Source organism: Paramisgurnus dabryanus, chromosome 21 (genome assembly GCF_030506205.2).
Source record: "Paramisgurnus dabryanus chromosome 21, PD_genome_1.1, whole genome shotgun sequence".
In the NCBI taxonomy this organism is placed as follows: Eukaryota; Metazoa; Chordata; class Actinopteri; order Cypriniformes; family Cobitidae; genus Paramisgurnus; species Paramisgurnus dabryanus.
The window spans coordinates 8,412,794-8,437,671 of record NC_133357.1 but is presented as its reverse complement, the minus strand read 5'-3'; the positions used below and the strand labels follow the sequence as shown (position 1 = coordinate 8,437,671).

General features: G+C 36.5%; 3 protein-coding genes across 4 annotated transcripts; 2 read left to right on the top strand and 1 right to left on the bottom strand.

Moving 5' to 3' along the window:
• The first annotated feature begins 110 nt into the window (after nt 1-110).
• Nucleotides 111-4,198, top strand: syap1 (synapse associated protein 1). Its single transcript, XM_065269045.1, has 9 exons — nt 111-403; nt 829-947; nt 1,041-1,107; nt 1,187-1,260; nt 1,344-1,483; nt 1,666-1,814; nt 2,940-3,001; nt 3,095-3,236; nt 3,381-4,198. The coding sequence occupies exons 1-9, from the start codon at nt 253-255 to the stop codon at nt 3,503-3,505; spliced, it is 1,029 nt and encodes a 342-aa protein (XP_065125117.1). The 5' UTR covers nt 111-252; the 3' UTR covers nt 3,506-4,198.
• A 1,826-nt stretch (nt 4,199-6,024) lies between these two features.
• On the top strand, nt 6,025-19,431 carry fbxl5 (F-box and leucine-rich repeat protein 5). 2 transcript variants are annotated; one of them, XM_065269007.1, is made up of 11 exons: nt 6,025-6,157; nt 7,763-7,978; nt 11,581-11,676; nt 11,773-11,968; nt 12,266-12,442; nt 13,674-13,799; nt 13,888-14,036; nt 14,118-14,200; nt 14,702-15,412; nt 15,620-15,768; nt 18,657-19,431. In XM_065269007.1, exons 1-11 carry the CDS (start codon nt 6,074-6,076, stop codon nt 18,731-18,733), a joined length of 2,064 nt encoding a protein of 687 aa, XP_065125079.1. In that variant the 5' UTR covers nt 6,025-6,073; the 3' UTR covers nt 18,734-19,431. The 2 variants fall into 2 exon arrangements, with proteins under 2 accessions (XP_065125079.1, XP_065125078.1); XM_065269006.1 differs by having other exon boundaries at nt 12,263-12,442.
• A 44-nt stretch (nt 19,432-19,475) lies between these two features.
• Nucleotides 19,476-24,536, bottom strand: ftr92 (finTRIM family, member 92). The gene is made up of 6 exons (XM_065269008.2): nt 24,013-24,536; nt 23,274-23,357; nt 22,839-23,072; nt 20,915-21,074; nt 20,492-20,551; nt 19,476-20,274 (listed from the first exon to the last, which is right to left on the bottom strand). The coding sequence occupies exons 1-6, from the start codon at nt 24,478-24,480 to the stop codon at nt 19,745-19,747; spliced, it is 1,536 nt and encodes a 511-aa protein (XP_065125080.1). The 5' UTR covers nt 24,481-24,536; the 3' UTR covers nt 19,476-19,744.
• Nucleotides 24,537-24,878: the final 342 nt, after the last annotated feature.

Sequence of the window (24,878 nt, the reverse complement as noted above, 5' to 3'; positions counted from 1 at the left end):
TTTTAAAAGTTTGAGAATTTCGTAAAGGTACTGCAGAACATCCGACTCGCCACTGGAGGATCTTCACAGTTCCTCCGTGCGGCAGGTGTCGCTGTTGAGCATCAGCAGCTCGTGTGTTAGGACAGAAGAAGAAGAACTCGGCTGTTGTTGTTGTCGTTGATGTGGCTTTGAACGGATGTAAAACATGGAGTAAAATCATCAGATTAGATTCAAAGGATCATTGAAGTAGGCGCAGAAATACAGACAGACAGCATGTTTAAGGGCTGGAGCTCGTGGCTGGGCGCCGAGCCCGTGAGTGAAGAAAAAAACGACAAACCGGAAGCAGGAGAAGAAAGCAACGTAAACACAGAACATGAGACAGATCAGACTGAACATATCTTACAGCAGGCCAAAGGCCTTAGCGGTGAGAAATAAATATACATACATGAAATAACACTGTATATACGATTGTTTATTACTGTGTAATGGAGTGTGGTATGATATTATTTGTCTATATAATCAGGGTGACTGACATATGAGTGGCATGTACCATGACGTTTCCCATAGAGAATTTTGATATATTACCCTAGATGAACTTAAAATGTATTTCAGATTTCTGTGTGTGATGGTATATAAGTCTGACAATCATCCAGTACTATCATGGTATTGCACTATTATTGTTCCATGGTGGTAGTGTCAGGGTTATGACCACGTGATGTAAGATAAATAACTAGCTAAGTGCAGGTCAAATATTTGTATTGAGAAATGTTAAAACACGAGAGCGGTGCTTGTTTGAAAATAAGTTAAGTCATTGTTGCATGACATGTCATATTATTTCTTTTAACACAGGCTTCATTCTGAACTTTGCGAGTAACGCAACTAAAAAGATCTCTGAGTCTGTGGTCGAGACAGCGCACACTATAAAGAAAACTGTAGAGGAGAGCAACATCGATGGCATCATTGACAAGGTCAAACTTCATTACCAGATGCCGAAATGTAACTTTTTGTGTGGAAATAAAATGTTATTAATTTGTTTGGCATTGTTGTTTGTTTGTTTTCAGACTATTTTGGGAGACTTTCAGAAAGAACAGGAAAAATTTGTTCAAGAGAAAAATGCAAAGAAAACAGGTACTGCAGTATTTGTTACGTTTAGATAATAAATGATCTATTGTCATTTTTTCCACAAATACAAATCTTTTGTGTTTAGATGCGGCAGTGCCTCCATGGGTCGGATACAATGAGGAAGAAACCATCCAGCAGCAGATCTTAGCATTATCAGCTGTGAGTTTCACCTGTTACCATTCACTGCAACTTTACTCATCAGTATATAATAAATTAAAAAGACTTTTTTTCTGTTAAATCAGGACAAGAGGAACTTTCTACGTGACCCTCCGGCCGGCGTACAGTTCCATTTTGACTTTGATCAGATGTTCCCTGTTGCTTTAGTGATGCTGCAGGAAGATGAACTGCTCAACAGGATGCGCTTTGACCTCGTCCCAAAACAGTGCGTGAAACAGAACATTAACAAGTGAAAGAAAAGTTATATAAAAGATATTTAAAGTAAAATAGACATAAAAACAGTGGAAACAAGAACATCTGACCTTTTTTTTTACAAAGTAAACATACTTTGTGGAACATGATTTGTTTATTCTGTGAAATAAATTATGTTGTGTTTGTGTTGTTCAGGGTGAAGGAGGACGTTTTCTGGAGGAATTACTTCTATCGTGTGTCTCTGATAAAGCAGTCGGCTCAGCTGACAGCGCTAGCAGCCCAGCAGCAGGCGGCAGAGAAACGCGAGGAGACGGGATCAACTCCGCTTAAAGAGACCAGCACAGGTTGGTGTTTTGTTAGTAATTGGCATGTAATTGCAAAAAATGTTAACGATGTAGTGAATCATGAGTTATTCAGAGATAATGGGATAATGTTTTGTGTGTATTGCTTGCTCATAACTCGCTCCTCCCACTGGACGCCTCCCGCAGGGTGTCCGCTGATCCTTAAAAAGTCTTAAAACGTCTTAACTCCTGTAGTTTGAAAATAAGGCCTTAATTAGCATTAAAATGTCTTAAATATGCGTATTAAAGGTCTTAAAATGTTGCCCAACCAACACCGCCAAGATGATAGTAACTGTTTTACATGTCCGTTATGTATCAGGCAGAACCAACTAATGCACAAGTTTGTGGGGAGTTCGCTAAAGTGCGTGGACAATATCTAAATATTGTTGTTTATTAAAACCATGTTTTTATTTGGTTTTGATACTTTATTTGAATGAATTATTGTTGTCTCATCATTATTGTCATTCTAAATGCTTTTGCCCACTTAGTCTATTTTTATTACCAAAAAAAAATTAGATTACTTGATTATCTTACCAAAATAATTTTTAGTGAAGCCCCTAAATTGGATAAATTACTCAAAATGTCTTATATTTTATCATTTCTTACCATTTTTTATGAAGTTTAAGGTGAAAAACTTAAATACTCATCATATCAGCAACATGTAAAAATCTTGTGTAATCTTATTTTTGTGAACCCAATCTCATGTCTCGTTTCATCTTGCGGATCAAGTCTTATGTCACACCCCTAAAATACATCTTGTTTTTTGTCATGAGAGATAAAAGGTCTTCAAAAACACATGGATGCATGCACACAAAATTGGACTTCATTGTCGTGGTATAGGTCTTTTTTACTCATATTGGTCTTAAAAAGTCTAGACTTGGTGAAACCTGCAGAAAAACCCTGTCCCGGATTTTGTGCTTTTCCGGAAACACTCGCTAGAGCTGATCTATCTTTTATAAATCTGATGAAAATAAAGACTCTTGGGAGATACGAAGGATGTAATACTACTCTATAGGTACTCAAGATGAACATGAGATTAGCAGAAACACTGTGTGTTATGTGAGCTTTAATAGTAATGATTAATAAGTTTGTTGAACAGGGTCAAACATTTAATTTGTTTCTCCACAGAGACCACCATCAGACCAAAAACACCTCCTGTCACCATCAACACTAAACCCAAGTCTAATGAGGTATCGCAGATTTCTATTATTATCATCACAGGTTTTAATCACATCAGGTTTACAGTACATTTACATTTTCTCATCTAACTGTATTGTTTACAGGAAGAAGAAGAGATCTCAACCAGTCCTGGAGTTTCTGAGTTTGTGAGTGACGCGTTTGACACCTGTGACATCAACCAGGAGGACCTGAGGAAAGAGATGGAGCAGCTGGTGTTGGATAAGGAAAAACGCTCACCCCAGGAAGGTAAGTTTGGGACACTTATAACTAGTGTTGCCACCCAACCTGTAAAATACAGGATTGTCTCGTACTCAAGGAAAAATCAATACGTATGTGATTTGTCCCATATTTGACACACACACCAAAGAAAATCCCTTTTCTCTCTGTTAGATGAGACGGCGGATTGGGAAAAAGAGCTACAGCAGGAACTGCAGGAATATGAGGTGGTGGTCGACCCAGAAAATCGTGATGATAACTGGGACCGTGAGATTGAGGAAATGCTTCAGGCAGACTAAAACTGTAACAGCGCCCCTACTGGTGTGGAGGATTTACTGTCACACTGCGGAGTGTACATGAAGGACCAGCGAGAAATTCAGCTGATTCATTCAGGATACAGTTTTGAAGACCAACATCATAACATTGGTTTCAAACATAATCTACTATTGCATAAATCTGTCTAGGTTGATGTATTATGATATCCATTGAGAATGCTTCAAATCAACAAAAATGAATCATGGTATGTAGAAGTAAACCAACCTACTTCTGTATGAACATTTATCTTTTCTTTTTATTCCCAGCCACAAATGGGCTTTCAGGTGTAAAAAACAAACCAAAACTAAACTCAGAAGTCTGAATAGTTATAAAAGATTTTTCACCTGTAGGCAAGTCAAGATAAACCTGTTTCCCATAGGTCTGAAATGTTTGATTAAAAAAAATGTTTTTGTTGTTTATCCTGCAATGTTGTCTTTACTCTTATTCTTGTATTTGACATCTCATTCTTCTTCATAAATGTATCTGTACTTTGGTGGTTCATGTCAGGTTTACTCGTGTTGTCCTATATTAAATGAAATTCCATATATGTTTAATTGATTGACTAGTTACATGTCCCAAGAAGAGAGGTTTAACATAACTTTATTTAGGGTTATCCTGTCTGATTACTTTGAAGATAAATAATTATGATTCTGCTAATAAAATTCTTCTATTTAAAATGTTCTTGTCTCTTTTACTGTTTAATACACAATTCACAAAACTTGTGAACCATAGGATATTATAGAAGCCATTATGTTTATTTAATAGTATTCGTATGTCATACACTTTCTTTTTGATGTTTAAATCTGCATAATCAAATTAATCAATGGTGTCACTTTTTGCATATATGGGATCTTTATATTATTTATGTATATGTACGTTATTTGTTGTTATGCATGTGTATATATTTAATAAAGGTTAAGCAATATTTTCTTCTTGAAGTTTTATATTTTATTAATTTATAAGTCATAGAAAACATAAAAATTTACACAGATGTACAATAAACACAACATTGATATAATACAATTGCACTACTGTGTACATAATACAATAAAAAAACTAAACAAAATAAGACCAAGGGGAAGAATAAAACTGAGATAAATTGAGTATCAAATAAAAATACTGTAAAGCTCACACACGTTTAGGGTCTTCTTATTAATAATCTTTAATACTGCTCATATACAGCTTTATCTCAGACAAAATCATAAAATTATATTTCTTATTTGTAAACTTACGAGATTTAGTCAAAAGTAAATTAATTAAGTAAAAGCATTTTTCATTTTCTTCGGTTCTCCTTAAACATGTCGCTGCGCACGTAGAAGTGATGACGTCACTCGGGTTGCCAGATCCTAATGTATTGGTTTGACTAGACTGAAAACAGCACTTTAAAGACAACACCAACTGTCATTTAATCACCTGAGGTGATTTGTTTAACAGGAATTATTGATGCTGATATCGTGTGATGTTAAAATGATTTTTTAAATGTATTGTATTGTATTGTACGTGTGGTATTAGAATAAATGTATTTTATTTTATTTAGCATGTGATGTTAAAGAGGATTTTATTTAATCTATTGTATTTTATTTTATGTGTGACATTAGAATAGATGTATTTAATTTTATTTAGTGTGTGATGTTAAAGAGGATTTTTTTTAAGTTTATTGTATTTTATTGTACGTGTGATATTATAATAGATGTATTTTATTTTATTTAGTGTGTGATGTTATAGAAGATTTTTTTAATTTATTGTATTTTAGTGTACGTCTGGTATTAGAATAGATCTATTTTATTTTATTTAGCGTGTGATGTTAAAGAGGATTTTTTAAAATGTATTGTAATTTATTGTATGTCTGGTATTAGAATAGATGCACTTTTTTATTTAGTGTGTGATGTTAAAGAGGATTTTTTTACATGTATTGTATTTTATTGTACGTCTGGTATTAGAATAGATGCATTTTATTTTATTTAGTGTGTGATGTTATAGAAGATTTTTTTTATTTATTGTATTTTATTGTATGTCTGGTATTAGAATAGATGCATTTTTTTTATTTAGTGTGTGATGTTATAGAAGATTTTTTACATTTTTTGTATTTTATTGTACGTCTGGTATTAGAATATATGCATTTTATTTTATTTAGTGTGTGATGTTATAGAAGATTTTTTACATTTTTTTTGTATTTTATTGTACATGTGGTATTAGAATAGACACATTTTATTTCATTTAGCGTGTGATGTTAAAGTGAATAAAAAAAAAGTATTGTATTTTTTTGTACATGTGGTATTAGAATAGATACATTTTATTTTATTGAGCGTGTGATGTTAAAGAGGATTTAAAAAAAAATGTATTGCATTTTATTGTATGTGTGGTTTTGTATGTTTGGTATAAGAATATATGTATTTTATTGTGTGTGTGGTGTTTATATAATTTTTTTTATTCCGTGTGCTGTTGCTGTGCGTTTACAATATTTTTACGATGTCAAGGAGGAGGGGTTTCAGTGCTGAGTATCTGGCACCCTTTGATCAAACCGCGCTGCTGTGTGATCGGATGGAGGCGCGATGGCTCCGTTTCCCGATGAGGTGGATGTTTTTACCGGACCTCACTGGCGCATGAAGCAGCTGGTGGGGCTCTACAGTGAGAAGGTTCGAGTCTGATCATAAATATAAATGTATATTTCACTTCTGAATGGATTTTGAGCGATCGAAGGAGGTGTTTGTGTACAGCTAATGTTAGCAAGACGGCTAACACGCACAGACTAGTGTCTAACGAGATCTCAGATTACTATAAAACACTTTATTTCATCTTTAGTTTAATGTAATATGAAAGTTTATAGTTATCGTGCAGGTTACTGACAGAGACTGTGAGGGTTAAAGTGAATAGTTGATCTCTGTCTGATGTTTACTTTGTAAACACCGCTGTATCTTCTCTGTATTTACTATAATATAGGCCGGATCATCCTAAACTAATAAATATACAGTTATTAGACTTACTTTAATAGAAAACTCACATCTGTAATAACTATTGTTTGTGTTTTATATGATATAAACATCTAAACTCATTCATAAATGTTTAGATCTGTCCACAAACCTCCACTGTTTATGATATTAATAGATAGTTCATCCAAATATGTAAATTCTGTCATCATTTACTCTTTCTCATGTTGTTACAAACCTGTATACATGTATTTGTTTTGGTGAACACAAAGGAAGATATTTAAAAGAAAAGTTTAGTATTAACCCATGGTATTCATTTTCCTACTATGGGAATCAATGGGGCTCATGGTAGTTTTGGTTAAATATCTTCCTTCATGTTCATACGAATAAAGACATTTATACAGGTTTGTAACAACATGATAGTGAGAAAATGACAGTTTTCATTTTTGGGTGTTAAACTATTTATTTAATCTGTATACGCTTAAACCCTACTAAACCATATACTCTCAAATATCATATTAAACATTTATAGCATATTTAACATAATATCATTGTCTAAGATCTTACTTGAGTTGTGTGAAAATATTGTGTCTCAGTCAGTCAGTATGTCTGATCTATTATCAGATCATGTTTAGACTTTTAAATGATTTTTAATATGCATTCAGTAGAAAGAGAAGTCTCTCGTGTGTTAAAATAAGATATTAGTAAGATTAACTTTCTGATTCAGGCTTATTCAAATAAACTGGTTTTAGTTTACATGAGATTATTGTTATTATTTTAATGCCCTTTGATTAGCTGGATCAGATTGAATGGGTTTTTTAGGTCTGTACATCACACACCCTGCTCTTATGTGACACACGTTATACGTGTTTGTGTGTTTGTTAGATAAATTTCTGTCTGTGTGTAGTGAACCAATCTCAGCTGTTGGATGGATTGCGTTTGAACTCTTTTAACATCTGACATATATTCACAGTTATATAAGTGTATAACAATACAGTACGTGAATGGTTTCACCTCTGTCATACTTTGATATATTAAACAGATTTACTTCTCGTCTAAAGATAAGTGATTATTCCCACACATCAGGTCTCTTCAGAGTTATAAATGTTATTTTAAGCAGTATATTTGCACATTTTTATTTAAACAATACCGTCAAATGGTATTAATATTTTGAGTTACAGTCTTCTTCTTCAGAATAAGCAGAAATAAGAGTTTATATATGCATGAAGACGTTACAGTGCAGCGCTGATCATTCTTCATCCCTGTTGTTGTTTTATGTCTAAAATGTTCATATTGTTGTGTTTCTGCCAACAGCTGTCAAAGACCAACTTCTCCAACAACACAGATTTCCGCTCGTTCTTGCAGTCGCTGCTCGCCACGTTTAAAGAGTTTAAGATGCACGAGCAGATCGAGAACGAATGCATTATGGATCGGCTGCAGCAGCGCAGTCAGACGGTTTATCACGTTCATGCTGACAACAAACTCTCTGAGATGCTGATGCTCTTTGAGAAGGGACTGCGCAGTGTTAAGGTGTGTGTTTGTGGTTGTGTACAGGGTTATGTGTATTTGTGAAGTGTCCTCATTTACATAGTGAAATATCATGAAAACCAGCTCATAAATCTTTAAATCTAATGGAGTGCACATGTTTCTCTGAAGATTAATATCATTAGTGTGATATAAACTCAATAATACAATACAATAATACACTGAATGATAAATGCTAAGGCATTAGTTACTGTCATGAGCATTGAGCAAGATAATCTAGATGTGATAGTTAACCTAACCTCAACATGTTTGTAAAGTATGTTAACTGTGTGAATAAATCACGCTATTCGCGTATAGTTGGACGCTTGAACAACGTATTGAATACTGAATACACTCAATTTGCCTAGCTTGTAGTCTCTCTCTCTCTCTCTCTATATAGCTCAAATTGAGAAAAAATAATCTTTTACAACTTACCAGATTGTCCTTTTTATTCCTGTTTTTATAAAAATATGAGAATGTGTTGTACAGCTCTGGGTGTCCACATACAGCTGCAATAATTTAATCCTCTTTTGTTGTTTCATTTTTTTTATTCTTATTTTTTGGGCCATTTTTGCCTTTATTGATAGACAGTAGTTTGAGAGACAACAGGAAAGTAGAGGGTGGAGAAGTCAAAGGACTTTGAGTCGGGATTCGAACTCGGGTCACCGGAAGTTCGTTTGCACCATATGTCAAAGCGCTGCCCACTACACCATCGGCTCCGACTCATTATTTTTGCCTCAGCTATGTCATTATCACGTCACTACTAGAGCAAGCTCCTAATTGGTTAACGCGGCACGAATATCTGCCAAAGTTCAGATTTTTCAACTTGCGCGATTTGCACGCCAAAACGCTCAAATCTAGCAGATCGCATCATTTGCGCTGCAGGATGTCTATTGCATCTTTGCATTGACTTAACATGTAAACACTCGTGCTTAACCCATCATTCGCGTCTGGTGTGAACGCACCTTAGGGTTAAAGTGGTTTTGTGGTAAATTAGACACAAAACACTTGTTATTACAGAGATTACAAACATTTAGTGGTCACCCCATACGGCCATTAGACCTGACGTGAAACAGATCGGTTCGTGAGTCTGTTGCTCTCTGAGATCATCTGATGATACATATGGTGTTTTTAAACCAATCACATCCACATGTAAACTCTGCAGTCTTAACTACAACATTTGCAGAAAGGACTTATTTGACTGTAACAGCACAGCTATCTATTAACAACACTCATCCTGTGTTCATGTCAGTATGTGGACGTTAGCCAATCATTACAGTCAGAGGTCACTCATATGTGGAAGTCTTAAAGGTACATCAATAAAGATCACAGATGGTGAAATGAATGTTTAATGGAATAATAATGATTTTCAGAGAACCACGACTAACATATAAAGGATTTTTTAAAGGATGTATACTAAATGGTGTTGTTCAGGAGGGATTTACATCCACAGTTCAGCAGATTCCAACTTGGGAATGTTTTTTCCATTTGATTATACATCTGGGCATTGGGAAATCCTGTATGGAGTGTATTTAAATGTTGTCCTGTAGGGTTAGATGTGGTTAAGGTGACATCACAGAGATGTTTTTTTTTTTTACATATAACAGGCAGAGGAAAACTGAAGGATTACAGCTGTGTGTATTTGTGTTTCTACTGAGCTTCTGTATTTTATCTGGTAGGATTTAACTGGATAGTAATTGTGACTCGGCCTAATTGTGAAACCTTTTTAGGGCAGTGGTTCCCAAACTTTTTCAGTGTGCGGCCCCCCTTGTGTACGGTGCATTCCTTTGCGGCCCCCTAAAGAAAATTTGTGACTAAAAACTGTTCTAAAACTCAACATTTTAATAAAAAAAAAACAATAAATTATACAAAAAAGTAGAGCTACTGCCTTATTTTTTTAGGTTTCATTACACAGAATTCATGATAAATGAATGTATTTCATAAAATGTCATAAAACTGGGACCCCCTGGCACCATCTCGCGGCCCCCCTGTAGTTTGAAAACCACTTATTTAGGGGTTTGTAATATAAAATCTATTCTATGTAAAGTAGAAAAAATTTGGTAAAAATATTGGTTAGTATTACTGCAACCTTTTTAAATTACTGTAAAAACGTGCCAGTGTCATAGCTTGGAAAACCCCTGTCCAGAATCAACCAATTTAAGCAATAACATGAGACAAACACATTTAACATCTGCTCTCATGTGTTTGTGATGACAGAGCTTCACTGACTGAATTTAAATCCAAAACATTTTGACATTTAAGGAAATCTAGCATGTTTACTTAATATTTCTTTAGACATTATTTAATATTTTCTCTTTATTTTCCATTACATGATGTGATCTGATGAGTTAAAAGTTCTGTTTGTTTCTTCTGTGAGCGCAGGTGTCGTGCAGCTTTACCTCTGGGTCATAAGGTTCACCTGATTTATCACAACATACACAGACAGACTTGATGTTTTGTCCTGTGTTTATATGAAAATCTGATTTATCACTTGTGTTTTTATCTGGACTAGATGAACTTTTAACTCACGACCTCAAATGTGCCATGATTAATGTTAACAATATTTATTTGATGTTTATGCAAACAAAAGTGCACATACATGTAAAAACAATTTTAAAATTGGTTTGCATCAGTACTTTTTTACATTTCTAGAAATTTTTCACAAAACCATAATAATATTGATAATAGTGGTAATTTTGGGCACTATGACTGTGATGTAATATTTTCATACATATGTCAAACATTTTATGAATTTAATTGAAAGTCACATTTTTGAGAAATTCCACTTTAAAAATAAGCTTGTATTTAACGCTGAATCACAATTTAACCATAATTTGCAGTGATATGTTTTCAATGATATGACACATTTATAGGAAAGTCTTGTAAAACAGGTTTATTTATATGATGTGCATTTCCAAAAAGCAGATAAACATTAAAATCATTGTATCAGGTTGCACACCAGCATCCAAAAACTGACACGTAGCAGCTTTAATTGTGTTTTAAATAGTGTGCTTATCTTGACAGAAGTTAAGCTACAAAACCGATGAGCTTTTCCTGAAATTTTGGAGATGAGACAAAAATATCTTTGCCAAAAGAAGAATATATTCGCAATATTTATACCCTGTCCTGCCTTGACCCGATCATCACTTGTGTTTTAATATTATGGTCTGTTTTTTACTTTCTAAACATAGAAAAGAGTTTCCGGAAACAAATGATATAAGAATCATCATGTGTTTATGTGCTCAACGTGATCACAAAGAAGATCAAAGTCAATGTTTTAGCAACAAAGTTTTATTTTTATTTCGAATGATAGTGTAGGTCAAAAAAATCTTTAATTTCAGTATTTTTCATGGTATAAATAAAAGTTGAAGTATTGTATATTAAAGTCTTATGTTTAATCGGTCATTTACAGCAATAATTACAAATGACATACTTATGTAAAATTTTTATGGTCATGACTACTTAAATCTCATAATTATTAGATTACACAGCGTTTCACAGGCGGGGTCACAATCCTTAAGGTGTAACATTATTGGTCAGTGTTGTGTTGCTCTTGATGACGTCATCACATGAATTATGCTGATTTGTTATTACGTGTGTGATGTCAGAGCGAGTACGAGCAGCTGAATTATGCGCAGCAGCTGAAGGAGCGACTGGAGGCCTTCACACAGGATTTTCTTCCTCACATGAAGGAGGAAGAGGAGGTGAGATTAACGCCATCATTATTTACATAGACTTGTGTTTATTTAATGTCTTTGTGAAATGTTTGTGTCATTATTCTGATCTTCACGTGTGTTCAGGTGTACCAGCCCATGTTGATGGAGTATTTCTCGTATGAGGAGCTGAAGGCCATTAAGAGGCAGGTGATGTTACAGCACAACAGCTCTCAACCCTGGAGCTCAGCGGCCGACGTGCTGAAGGGTTTGAACCTCTGGACTCGAGCTGAGGAGCTGCACAAGGTCTTCAAATACTCCGACCACGAGAAGACTGAAGATGGTGAGAACAGATGTTGTCCATGTTTTTATAGGAGATCCAACCCAGATTTGTGATTAATATTGATTTATTTTGATTGACTCATTGCCAGTGTCATGATGTCAGAGGATTTCTTAATATTCTTGCGTATTTAAAGGATGTAGCCTGATGCAAGACTAAACTTTCCCTCTCACTGACTGTAAACCGAATGACTTTAGAAACATCCTGATGTCCAGGAGCATTTGCGATGATTTACTGTGGTCTGTTTTAGATGTTCAGCTGTGGCTCTTGTGTTTAATATGTGTTGTTTGTTTTCAGCAGAGCAGGACGTCACGCGTGCATCGATCTCTGGACTTCCTCATGAGGTCCTGCTGAGAGTCTTTCAGTATTTGAGTCCAGAGGATCTCTGTCGCTGTGGGCAGGTGTGCAGCACATGGGCACAGGTGACAAAGACCGGTTCGCTCTGGAGACACCTGTATCCCGTCCGCTGGGCTCGAGGTGAGTTCAACAGAAAACACCAATATAACACCAGGGATCTGCATTTTGGTCATTATATTTGGATAGGTATATCTCTGTCTGTCTCTTTGTAATATTTAAGCTAAGGGTTGGACTGTCTATCGAGGATAGTTACACATATGGCCGATAGCAGGCATGTTTGCCCATTATAATTTAAATGATTATTATCATCATAGTTTCACATTAACATGTGCATTGCGTGCTTTTCCTCGCATAAGAGGGTTTGTGGGCTTCACTTTTGTGTGAGAAAGCTTTTCATGCGTGCAACAATGACTCTTGCTCACACCCGAGCTTGTAATATGTGCGGCTCTGGTATTTTCTTGCACAAAGGGTCCTTGAAATCCTTGAAAGTTTGTGACTCTGGGGAAAAATTCAAGGCCCTGGGAAGTTTTTGAAAATATAGATTTGTAGATACAGGTCATTGAAAGTGCTTGAATCTATTTTATGCAAGAATTTTCCTGGAAAAAAATCCATATTATACCCTGTGTAGTGTAGGAAAATATCATAAAAATTCTAGACTTTTTAAGCACACGTCCTAAACTGTTCACTTTAAATGCTTATATCTTCTGTATGTGAATGTTGATTCATACCAAAATGCTTTTTTGCATAGTTGTGTTTGACACATGAAAACGTCTCTGGTTACGTATGTAACTGTTGTTCCCTGATAAGGGAGCGAGCCGCTGCGTCTCCCTTGCCATACTTCCTGCGTCCCTGTAACGCCGTCTTTAGCAATATTTCAGATAGTGATATACTTCCTGGCTCCCGCGTCACCCTGTCTTTGTCATTAAGCCTCACCATTGGTTGAATTTGATTTGACATTCAGACACACTTACCCCTGGAGGCGTCCCCAAAGTGTCACCGCAGTGACGCAGCGCGAGTTCCCTCGAAAGGGAACTGTAACAATGTATCTTAAAAGGTAACACGATGTAACCTTGCTCTTACTTGAAATGTGTCCCCACATTTAGTCCTTGAATTTGAGGGTATTGCACCTGGAAAGTCCTTGAAAGGTCCTTGAATTTGAAGTTAACTAAGATGTGGGAACCCTGTGTTGCCCTTCTTTTTTGTCCACCAATCCAGTGGCTCATCATAAATGATCCTATCGTGAATCGGCGATCTCACTACGGGTCATATAGCCCAATACTTCTTTAACTGGTCAGGTGTCTCAAAACATTAAACATGATCTGAACACTTAGTTTGCATCTTTGTTTTCTAGGTGATTATTATTGTGGTCCTCCGGGAGATCTGGACCAGGAGCCAGATTATGAATGGGTGACGAGCCTCCTGAATGAGGGACGGGCATATCAGGAGAAGGATGAGGATGCAGATGTGGATGAATCAGGTGAGGATTCGCTCCATCCCGGTGCAAAACGACACTTCCCCTGATCCTCTGGGATATTGCTCAATGTGTGTTTCTACTGTGTGTTTAGAGGAGGCATCTGAGGATGATCCAGGCATAAGCGCAGTACAGAGAGAGAAGAAACTACTCGATGGTATGATCCAGAACCTTCTGCCCACCGTAGGTCCATCTGTGCGCTCTTTGAGCCTGGCATACAGCTCGGCCGTCTCCAGTAAGATGGTAGGTTGATGAAGGTTATAAGACGATGAGAGATCACATGATCGGATTTGTTCAGTAAAATAATCTGATTTAACTTCGCAGGTGCGACAGATTCTCAGTTTCTGTCCAAATCTGACTCATTTGGACCTCACACAAACTGATGTGTCTGACTCCGCCTTTGACAGGTGAGCTACAATGAAAGATGAAACTGTCCACGCTGTTATTTTGATCTGTTTATCATTGATTGAAATAATGACATATAACATAAACTACATGGGAAGTAGCAAAAAAAACAAACTACTGATCACAAACATATATCAAATCCATATCAAAATCAAATCTATGAAGAACAGCGTAATAAATATACTTAATTTATATTTATTTATTTATAAATATTTATTTGTTTATACAAATATGTATTTATCTGTTTATAAATATTTACGTATTTGTTTATCAATATTTATGTATTTGTTTATATTTTGTTTATTTATATTTTTATTTATTTAGTTTACACATATTATATATATATATATATATATATATATATATATATATATATATATATATATATATATATATATATATATATATATATTATTTATCAAGAATGATTAATATATATCAAGATATTAAATATTATATATTATATATCAAGAATTATATATGTTATTGTTTTTACTTTTTAGCTGGGCGAAGTTTGGGGTGTGTCGTTCTTTGGAGCATCTAGATCTGTCGGGCTGTGACAAAATCACTGACCGAACGCTGAAGGTTTTATCGCTGGGCTTGGGTGACCTAACAGCGCTCACAAACTCCAGCGGAGGCAAACTGCAGAAAGCCCCGCCCTCTCCAATCAAACTACAGGAAGAACAACCTCTTCCACCAATAGGACGCAGCTGCCAGGAGCTGATTTTCAAGCGAAGGCCTGGTGGGCGTGGCTCAGGGTGTGGCCCCGTCCACGTCTGGGTTCTTAATTCAGCAGAGCTCGCGGATATCGAAGATGCGGCTGATTGGAGCAAACGAGGAGGTGTGTCTATCCAGGATAGTGGTCTTGGGTGCCTTTTGGGGCCTCAAGGAGGGGGCGGTATATGCTGCTGTAGGCGGAGCCGGAGGCGGGGCTTCAAGAACGGCATTAGCTCCTCCCACTGGCAGTACGGCTCTATGGAAGACGCCCTCTGTGGACACTCCACCTGCTGTACGTCTGATACGGTGCTCTGGACTGTAAGAGAGCAGTGTGACGTGCAGGCTGCAGGGGGCGCTGTTGATTTTTGGACTAAATGCTCATTTGAGGGCGATTCTTGCCCTGAGCATAACAACAGGACTAACCAATCAGGAGCCTTTCGGACAATAAAGTTCCTCAGCCTGTCTGGATGCTATCAGATCACAGACCTCGGCCTGAGGTAGAGATTAAATCTGTTGTAGTTTTATTCTTTCTTGCACCGTTAATTGATTCCTCGCTCGCTTTGACACACTGAATATTCTGTCTATATTGTGTCTCTGTATTGTTTATGTCGAACACGATGCTCCGCTTTAGTGCCGTAACCTTACGATTGATATAATATTGATGATATTACATAACTTTGATATTTGTGTATGTTTGCCCTCAGGTGTCTGTCACAGCGAGGTGGTCTTCCCCAATTGGAGCATCTGAATCTGTCTGGGTGTTTGCTCATAACAGGGGTGGGGCTAGACGAGCTGGTGTCTGCTTGCCCCGCCCTCAACATGGAGCACTTTTACTACTGTGACAACATTAATGGTAACAAACACACAAACTGATGATGATCACATCTCTGATTCCCTGATATGTGTAATAGATTTCATCTTGTGTCCTGTTATTAATGAGATGTTCAGAGACACACGATTAACATTTGCATGGTAAATTCTGTATGTTTAGTTGTTTGAATATGTATTTGAATATGTGTAATGCATATAAATGCTTATGAAATATTTACACCCAACATCAGATTATGCTGGCTCTATGGTAAGTAATGGGTCGGGTTGGGGGCTTCTATAGCTTTTGTGTGTCACCAAACATTATAGATATAACAAGATTGGGCAATGCCAAATAAAGGCATTAAAAAGCAATAATTTTTATTCGATAAAGACTTCTGTGTGGGAGGGGCTCTGTACAAAGTTGTGGGAGGGGCTTGACAACCTGTACGCTTGCTTGGTAGCTGAAACAATTAATAAAAAATGTTTAAGCTTAATTTGAGCGTAAGAAACGAAAGTTATGGCCCAGTTGACGTTGGGTTTAAATGTTGGTGGGAAATATGTGACCTGTGCTGGCAAAATGGGTCGGAATGAGCAAAGTTGGCCCGCAATGACCTTTAATATGGCTCGTCATGCCATGTGAGATAAAGAATAAACGTCATTGGCGCAGATGTTCATATTTCTAGTTAAACATTTTCTAAGATGTAACATTTTTTGTTTTATTTGTATACAATTAAACTATTTTTTTATGTGCATGCATACTTGAATGTGTATAGCATGCGTCAGAGGTCGAGGCAGTGGCACACAGACAAAAGGAAATTTAAAAATGATTTCTGTTATACAACACTTACCTTTGAAAGTAAAACTGCATTAGTTATGCATGAACAGAGTAATGTTTGCTTAGTTTTTTTTTTTTATATTAGAAAATTATAAATTAAGAGAATCAGGGCAACTTTCATTTAGTATAACACAGCAACATTTACTTTCGGCCAACATCGCTCAGTCAGGTTTGAATTTGGGCCCTTAGTAGGAAAAAATTTGGGCACCCCTGATTTAGAAAATTGAGATCGCTAGATGAGGACTTAAAGGAAAACACCACCATTTTACTATGTTCTTACCTCAACTTAGACAAAGTAATCCCTTTTCAATGCATGCACTTTTAATCTTTATACAGTGTGTCATGAATGTGTTAGCATTAAGCCCCATTCATTCCTTAGGATCCAAACAGGGATGAATTTATAAGCCACCAAACACTTCCATGTTTTCCAGATTTAAAGACTCTTACATAAGTAGTTACACGAGTAAGTATGGTGGCACAAAATAAAACTTTTGTTTGGAGCCATAGGAATGAATGGGGCTAGGCTAAATGCTAACACATTCACAACGCGCTGTATAAAGATTAAAAGTGTATACATTGAAAAAAGATAGGTAGGTATTCATTCATTTAAGTTAAGGGGGTGGTGTTTTCCTTTAACTCTTTCCTCGCCATTGACGAGTTATCTCGTCCATCCACAATACCGCAACTTGTAAAACCCAGAAGTATCGCCCTAGGGCAAACTGCTGCATGTCCGTCTAAGTTTTGAGGATCGCTCTGCATCTGATCTCTATCAAAAGCCCTTTACAAAAATGAAATTATCTCAGTTTTTTGCTTGAAATTTTGTGTTTTTGAAGAAACCTACCCATATTTGAGAGGTGATAAAAAGAGAACTGATGAAGATAAAAGGATAAAAGTTTTTTTTTTTTTTAAAGCAGAGGGTCTGTTTTTTCATTTAATATGTTGTATGTTTATATATTTATGGAGGCATTAAACCTTTGTGAAAATCATGAAAAATGCTGGCGGGGAAAGAGTTCATGTACTTATTTTTATAAAAACCAAAATTGATATTTATACTTCCTTTTGCCTCTAGCTCAAAATTAGACCATGCGCATTCAGACTCATTTTGCCAGCATGGGTCACATATGTTGTTTAACTGTGATTTTAGAGATATCTGTCTTCCATTCAAACATAGGACTTAAGTCTTGCATGACCAAAGTACCTGCTTGGAGGTGATGCAAACATGGCCACGACTTCTTAAAGGGTCTTTGGTTTCACTCGACTGAGGACATAGTGGGATTAAACGGGAACCTTAATAAAGAAAAATGAAAAATGTATTGAAATGTATTAAAGGGACACCTTTTTGAAAAATGCTAATTTTCCAGCTCTCCTGGAGTAAAACATTTGATTTTTTCCATTTTGGAATCCTTTCAGGCCATCTCTGGGTCTGATGATTCCACTTTTAGCATAGCTTAGCATAATTAATTGAATCTGATTAGACCATTAGCATCACCAAAGAGTTTTGATACGTTTCCTGTTTAAAACTTGACATTGTGTACTAAGACTGACAGAAAAATAAATGTTGAGATTTTCTAAACAGATCTGGCTAGGAACTATACTCTGATTCTGGCGTAATAATCAAGGACTTTGCTGATGTAACATGACTGCAGCAGGCGCAATGATACTACGCACGCACCCAAAAATAGTCCCCTGCTATTGAAAGTAACCAAAGGGACTAGTTTTGGGTGCAGTGTAATATCAAGAGTCAAGTATTAAATAGGAAAAAATTTGAACTTCTGTGATGCTAATGGTCTAATCAGATTCAATGGATTATGCTAAACTATGCTAAAAGTGGAATCGCCAGACCAGGAGATCCGCTGAATGGATTCCAAAATTGTAAAAATCAAATGTTTAACTCTAGGGGAGCTGGAAAATGAGCATATTTAAAAAAAAAAGTGAAATGTCCCTTTAACATCACAATGAACAACCATATACAAAATGATAAACATGACGGCCTGTAGGTTACAGCATAGAATTGTAGTTTTGTGTCACGTGACCGGTCCATGAATCCAGAGCTAATGCTTAACACATCATTAATTTTTTTTTATTTCTCTTTACAGGTCCACACGCTGACACAGCCAGTGGATGTCAGAACCTGCAGTGTGGCTTCAGAGCCTGCTGTCGGTCTGGAGAGTGATCTGCTTTCTCCCGTCATCACCCAATTCTCATTTCTCAGCACTTTAATCGAGAGGTCGGGTCAGATGCTCTGACTCGATGCTGTTTTCCCAAAAATTGGAAATTTCAATAAAAAACACAATTTGTCTTTGTAAAAGTATCGCCACTACTGCTATGAGGTATACTGAAGGAACTATACAGTGTATATTTGTAAATAATTCTACTTGAAAGTGAGAAAAGAAAGTATGAATGCTTTAAGATAAGACACGATGTTGTGTGTTTTTCTTCATTTATGACCCTGCAGATGATTTCACAGTTATAGTCCATAATTCCTCCATCTCACTCTGACTTTACTAATCAAACATTATTTTGGGTTTGATGTCGCCTGTCTCGGGTTAATGGTTTATAGGCATTTTTTCTTTTTTAAGAAAGGCGTTTCGCCTGATGCTGGAATAACCACATGGTTGCCAGATAAATAGCTGCAGATTTCTTTGCTAACATGATTAAATGAGAAGCCATCTGTGATTTAAGCGATTGGCAAACAGATGTGAACAGGTCAGCAGGGTAAAGCTTTGATTGGTTAACAGGTTTGTTTGATCTGTGACGTGTCATGGGTTGAATATATGCTTACTGTATATTCTTCATTATTTTCATGGGGTTTGGGTGCTGCATGATCTGATTCTCTGTTCAATATCTCATCATTAAAACATCTTGAAAACATTAATGTGTGTTAAACTCTTTATTTGCTGTACTGCTTGTTTGTTATACAGTGAAATTAAACAGCGGTCAAGTTTAAAAGAAAAAAATCCTACTGTACATCTCACCTCATTCAACGTTTCTTATTTTTTAACAGCTTCAGTTTAAAACCATCACCTGAAAATAACCAAAAATAATGTTAACCCAGAACACAAGTTTTATAATAGAAAAGCAGAACAGATTATGATGTTTATATATTGCTTTGAATTCTTTTCTTATTTTGTATGCGCTCCTGATGATGTCATCTACCTCTTGATTTATAAAAATTTTTAAAGTTTTATTCTGGCAAACAAAATTTTGCAGTTGAGCCCTGAAGGAGGCCGAATCCTGGATAAATGGGTTGTGTGAACCTGTTGTGGACTCTGTGTAGGAGTTTCATGGTATCGGTGATGCTGTAGAAGGACAGAAGTCCAGCTCTGTGCTCCAGATAAACACCGATCCGGTTAGATACGGGTCCGGGGATCTCCGTCTCTGTGTTATTGTGCACTAATGCACATCTGTATAAAGAACAGTCCAAACTCCAGGAATGTTTGTTGTATCCGAACCCACTGTCATCTCCGTCCCCGGTTCTCCTGATGTCTTTGTAGGCTACTGCTATGTCCACCCCATGCAGGCCGGTCCAGGCCACCTCCCAATAACAGCGTCCCGTCAAACCTTCATTGGTCAGCACCTGTGCCCACCACTGGAAACGGTCCGGATGTTCTGGGTACGACTGCGGTCCAGTTCTGCACGTCACGCTTCGGTTCTGCTCGGTTAAGCAGAGGTTCCTATGGGCTGTGTTTGAATCCAAACTCAAGGGAACCAGAACTGGTGAGAGATAAGAAAGTAATGTTTTTACCCCATTTCAATCATGAAGGTAAGAATAATTTTGCTGTCCATTCTGTGTTAGACATGCAACATTCAGAGTTGATCTTTTATTTTGTTGCAGTGCTCACTTTTCACTCATTCAAAATGTATATCTGCTCTACAGCAGGTGGCGCCCTAGGCAACCGCCTAGTTTGCCTATGCCTAGAGACTTACTTACACTTTAGAAAGTCTTCCCTGGTCTTAGGTTTGGTGGGCAGTAAGATCTGCTCTCTTTTTACTGTAAATACAGAAGAGGATCTGTTAGATGTAGGTTTAAAGCAGGGGTCTCCAAGCTTTTAATGACAAATGGCTACCACAATGGATAAAACACTCTGGAGGGCTAGTTTTTTTAATAGTCTATTCAAAACATTTTGTTTTACTTCTTTATTTTACATGTTGATATGTTTTATCATTCTTTAAAATGTTACATACATAAAAGAAGCCAAGCTTATATAAAAAATGTCATAAATAAATATTAACAGTGAGACTATTAATAGAATTTGCTGGCAGGCATGTTGGAGACCACTGGTTTAAAGAATATAAAAATAGTCTCAACATAAATTGTTTACATCTATCAAACTGATACAGCAAATGATTTAACCTGCTGAGAATGTCCTGCTGATTTCCAATCTCCATATGTCCTGTATCTGTGCTGTCAATGAGGAGAGAGATTTAATGATCTCTCCAAAAGAGAAGTGTGGGTTTATGGTGAGACTGGAGAAGTCCTCATGTGGAGAAGTGGAGCAGTAAGACTGAATCTTCTGTATGAGAGAACATGAATGGAATGACTGTGATGTTAGTAAGCAGTCATTTTATCTTAAGTGATTCACTGAATGACATTGCAGAGAGGGTTTCCTTTGGAGCAAATATGGGTTGGATTTTGATCAAGCAAAAGAATGATGATTGTTCATGGTTTCATCAGGTTTTTAGGCAATACTCCCATACAGCAAAAAAAAATTATCTGGCCAAAAATATGTTTGAAATATATGCTAAATAGTAAATACATTTTGTAGAAAGTTAAGCTTAATTAAAAATAATACTTTTGTAATTTGTAAAATATATTAAGTTTTAACCTTCATACATATTCAGGGGCAACAAATACATTTTTGATTTTACAACCCATATGGCAAATTTTTTTTTACCTGGACAAAATATAAGTTTGTATAAAATGCATAAAGTATAAAATATATATGTATGTATAATAAAATATTAAATTATAAACATGTTTTTGTGGTTTAAAATATATTTAAAGGGACACTCCACTTTTTTTGAAAACAGAGTTAAACTGGAGTTAAACATTTGATTTTGATTTTGAGACTTCACTTTTTTTTTTTTCTCCTAGGGGGTTTTTCACCCCGGGGAGGCAGCCTTTTTGGGCTTTACCTAGCTTCCTCTTCTATACGTTGCTTTAGTAATACGTGCAATTATAATATTGAGTCATAGCCGCAGCAAATTTAACTGCTCATGCTATCATGTATTTTGTTGTGCTATCTGTCGTTTTCTGTGCTTTTCACTGCTTCTATTTATGTAAAGCTGCTTTGAAACAATTGACTTTTGTGAAAAGCGCTATATAAATAAAATTGAATTGAATTGAATTGAATTTTTATAGTTTTGGAATCCATTCAGTTGATCTCTGGGTCTGGTGCTAACACTTTTAGCATAGCTTTGCATAATCCATTGAATCTGATTAGAACATTAGCATCACGCTAAAAAAATAACCAATGAGTTTCGATATTTTTCCTATTTAAAACTTGACTCTTCTGTAGTTTCACTGTGTACTAAGACCAACAGAAAATTAAAAGTTTACTGCAGGAGGCGCAATGATATAACGCAGTGCCCAAAAACAGTCCCCTGCTATTGAAAGGTACCAAGGGGACTATTTTCAGGCATTAATATCATTAATAGGCGTAATATCATTGCACCTGCTGCACCCATGGTACAGCAACAAATTCCTTGATTATTACGCCAAAATGAGAGTATCCTGGCCATATCGGCCAAGAAAACAGCAACTTTTAATTTTATGTCGGCCTTAGTACACGATGTAACTACAGAAGAGTCAAGTTTTAAATAAGAAAAATATTGAATTTTTATACTCATTTTTTGCGTGATGCTAATGGTCTAATCAGATTCAATGTGGTACCGCCAGATCCGAAGATCGGCTGAATGGATTCCAAAACAGAAAAAAAATCAAATGTTTAACTCTAGGGGAACTGAAAAATTAGTGGAGTGTCCCTTTAATTTGAACCTTTTCAAACCTGAAAACAAAGTTTTTCCAACGCGATGTATCTATAAATGCTTTACAATATTTATTTATTTAAATATATTTAAAAAAATGACCAAAACTATATTGGTGAAAGATACATTTTTGTAAACATATTTCAGCACATATTTTTTTGTATATTTTGAAATCTATTTGAATACATATAGTTTGCTGAACTGTAACATATTATACATACATGATGCATCATTTGCTGTAAAAGCTCTCAGATTTCTCTTAGGTCTTTGTAAAGCAGGTGTGTTGTTACCTGAAGATAAGAGATGTGATCATCAGTGTGTGATAGCTGGTCCAGCTCTGAATGTTTTCTCTTTAGTTCAGAGATCATCTCTTCGAGACCGTCCACATGTCCCTGGATCCTCTCCATCTCAACTCTCGTGTGACTCTGGAGAAGTGTAATCGTCTCTGTGTGACTCATCTGTATAAAGTCTATAAGTTCTGTGAAGATTCGATCACATTCTTCCTCTGTAGCCTGATTCAGGTTCTGTTAGGAGACATACGGAGAGGTTTACTCAATCGTTTAACACTTCACACTGTTTCATTTGGGTTTCTTTGTCTTTATAATACACATACAGCAGACGACTCTGGGCCGGACCTGCACCAAATCCATGATAAATGATTTATCCTTGATCATATAAATGTTACACTTCACTTTAAAACTTTAATCTCAAACTCATGAATTTACCTGGAGGATGTCTGTAGATTTTTTGATGTCGTTCAGTTCAGTCTCTCGATCTGCAACTTTCTTCTTGATCTCTTCCAGCTGTCTCTGGTGTTTATAAAACCACAACAACAGATGATTTTCATTAACTTTCACATGCAATCTTTCTTTCCATGTAACCAAATACAATCTGCTTTGATTGTGAATTGTTTGTGTAACTCTTGTATAACACATTTCCATTGCCTGCCATAACAATATTTTAATTGCATCTTTTTTCTGTTAAGTTGATGCAGACTGATTTTTTGCTCGGTCAGAACTTAATTCTTAAACTACAGTACTCGTTTATAAACAAAACTGCAACAAGCTAGAATATATTCACCAATACCTACTTTCCAAGAAAATAACTGTTTACCATGAACGAAATGTTAATAAGTTTCTTCTCTTAAAATACATTACTAATATTCAGCTTTTCTTGTGAGATTTGTCCATTTATTGTACCAATGTTGCCTACAGCTAAACTAATAAACTATTAGGCTATACATTTGTTTTACTATTTTTTATTATGATTAGATTATTGATAATAAATGAATTATTTATACAAATTTTAATAAGTCTTTTATTTCTCTCGCCCACCTATACCCCACAGATGGGCAATAACCCACCTCAGGTTGTGGTTACCTGCGTTAAAGCACTGTCTCAGGTTAGTTATTGCTTCATCATTTAAGTTTTATATTATTGAACTAAAGCCTCATCCCTAGCTCACCTGTTTCTCTGCACGCCCTGTGGCAACTGAGACAGCATCATGACCATTGTGGTCATCCAGCAGACAGAGGAAACAGATACACTGCTGGTCAGTGCGACAGTAAACCTCCAGAGGTTTATCATGCTGGGAGCACTGGATCTCCACCTGGATTCTCTCAGTGTTGTCCTCAGGTAACTGTGCTGCACCTGTGCTGAGGTCAGTGTATGTACTGGAAGAGGCCAAAGACTCTAGACATGAGTTCATGGCTCTCTCGTTCCTAACAGCACAGGCGTCACCCTCCATATCTGCAGCCTCTGCTTGGCCTTCACCTGTCTGCAGATCTGTCCGTTCCAGTCTTTCTGCTATTGAGAGAACGGATTGACCCGGATCTGTCCCAGATGTGGAGGTCTGTCTGCACTGAGGGCAACTTATGGCCTGAGGGTCCTGGAGGCAAACAGAGCACACGTCTGAGTCCGGCTGTTCTTCCATTTGCAGAAATTAAAGTTCAGATTAAAGAGAAACACAAGCAGTTTAGTTTCGTTTTCTTTTCCCTACGCCTGTAAGCATGGGCGGGGCTTTATGACGTCACTCAGGCAGTGTGTGGGGGCGGAGCTCTGTGATGTAACTTAGGCAGTGTGTGTGTGTGAGAGAGAGAGAGAGAATACAGTTGTCAGTAAATTGAGAATTGTGGGTGTAATATTTCCATGCTAAATGAATATAAATACAATAGAGATATGATCATGTGCTCATGACTGCTTTTAGTTTTTAAGGCACTGTTGTCTGCAAATAACTCATGTGCAAACCTCTCTCTCTCTCTCTCTGTGCGTGTTTGATAAGGTTTCTATATGCGGGCAGAGTCCAGGTGCTGTATTTGTCAAACAGAACGT

Bases quoted from the DNA above. Each gene is read 5' to 3' on its own strand.
- syap1 (XM_065269045.1), top strand. From the start codon at position 253: ATGTTTAAGGGCTGGAGCTCGTGGCTGGGCGCCGAGCCCGTGAGTGAA. The intron at 1,261-1,343 runs GTGAGTTTCACC...CTGTTAAATCAG, and splicing joins AGATCTTAGCATTATCAGCT to GACAAGAGGAACTTTCTACG. The intron at 1,815-2,939 runs GTTGGTGTTTTG...GTTTCTCCACAG, and splicing joins GCTTAAAGAGACCAGCACAG to AGACCACCATCAGACCAAAA.
- ftr92 (XM_065269008.2), bottom strand. From the start codon at position 24,480: ATGGAAGAACAGCCGGACTCAGACGTGTGCTCTGTTTGCCTCCAGGAC. The intron at 21,075-22,838 runs GTAACAACACAC...TCTCTCATACAG, and splicing joins ATCACATCTCTTATCTTCAG to AAGATTCAGTCTTACTGCTC. The intron at 20,275-20,491 runs GTAAGTAAGTCT...ATCTCTCACCAG, and splicing joins CAGGGAAGACTTTCTAAAGT to TTCTGGTTCCCTTGAGTTTG.
- fbxl5 (XM_065269006.1), top strand. From the start codon at position 6,074: ATGGCTCCGTTTCCCGATGAGGTGGATGTTTTTACCGGACCTCACTGG. The intron at 7,979-11,580 runs GTGTGTGTTTGT...GTGTGATGTCAG, and splicing joins AGGGACTGCGCAGTGTTAAG to AGCGAGTACGAGCAGCTGAA. The intron at 14,201-14,701 runs GTGAGCTACAAT...TTTACTTTTTAG, and splicing joins TCTGACTCCGCCTTTGACAG to CTGGGCGAAGTTTGGGGTGT.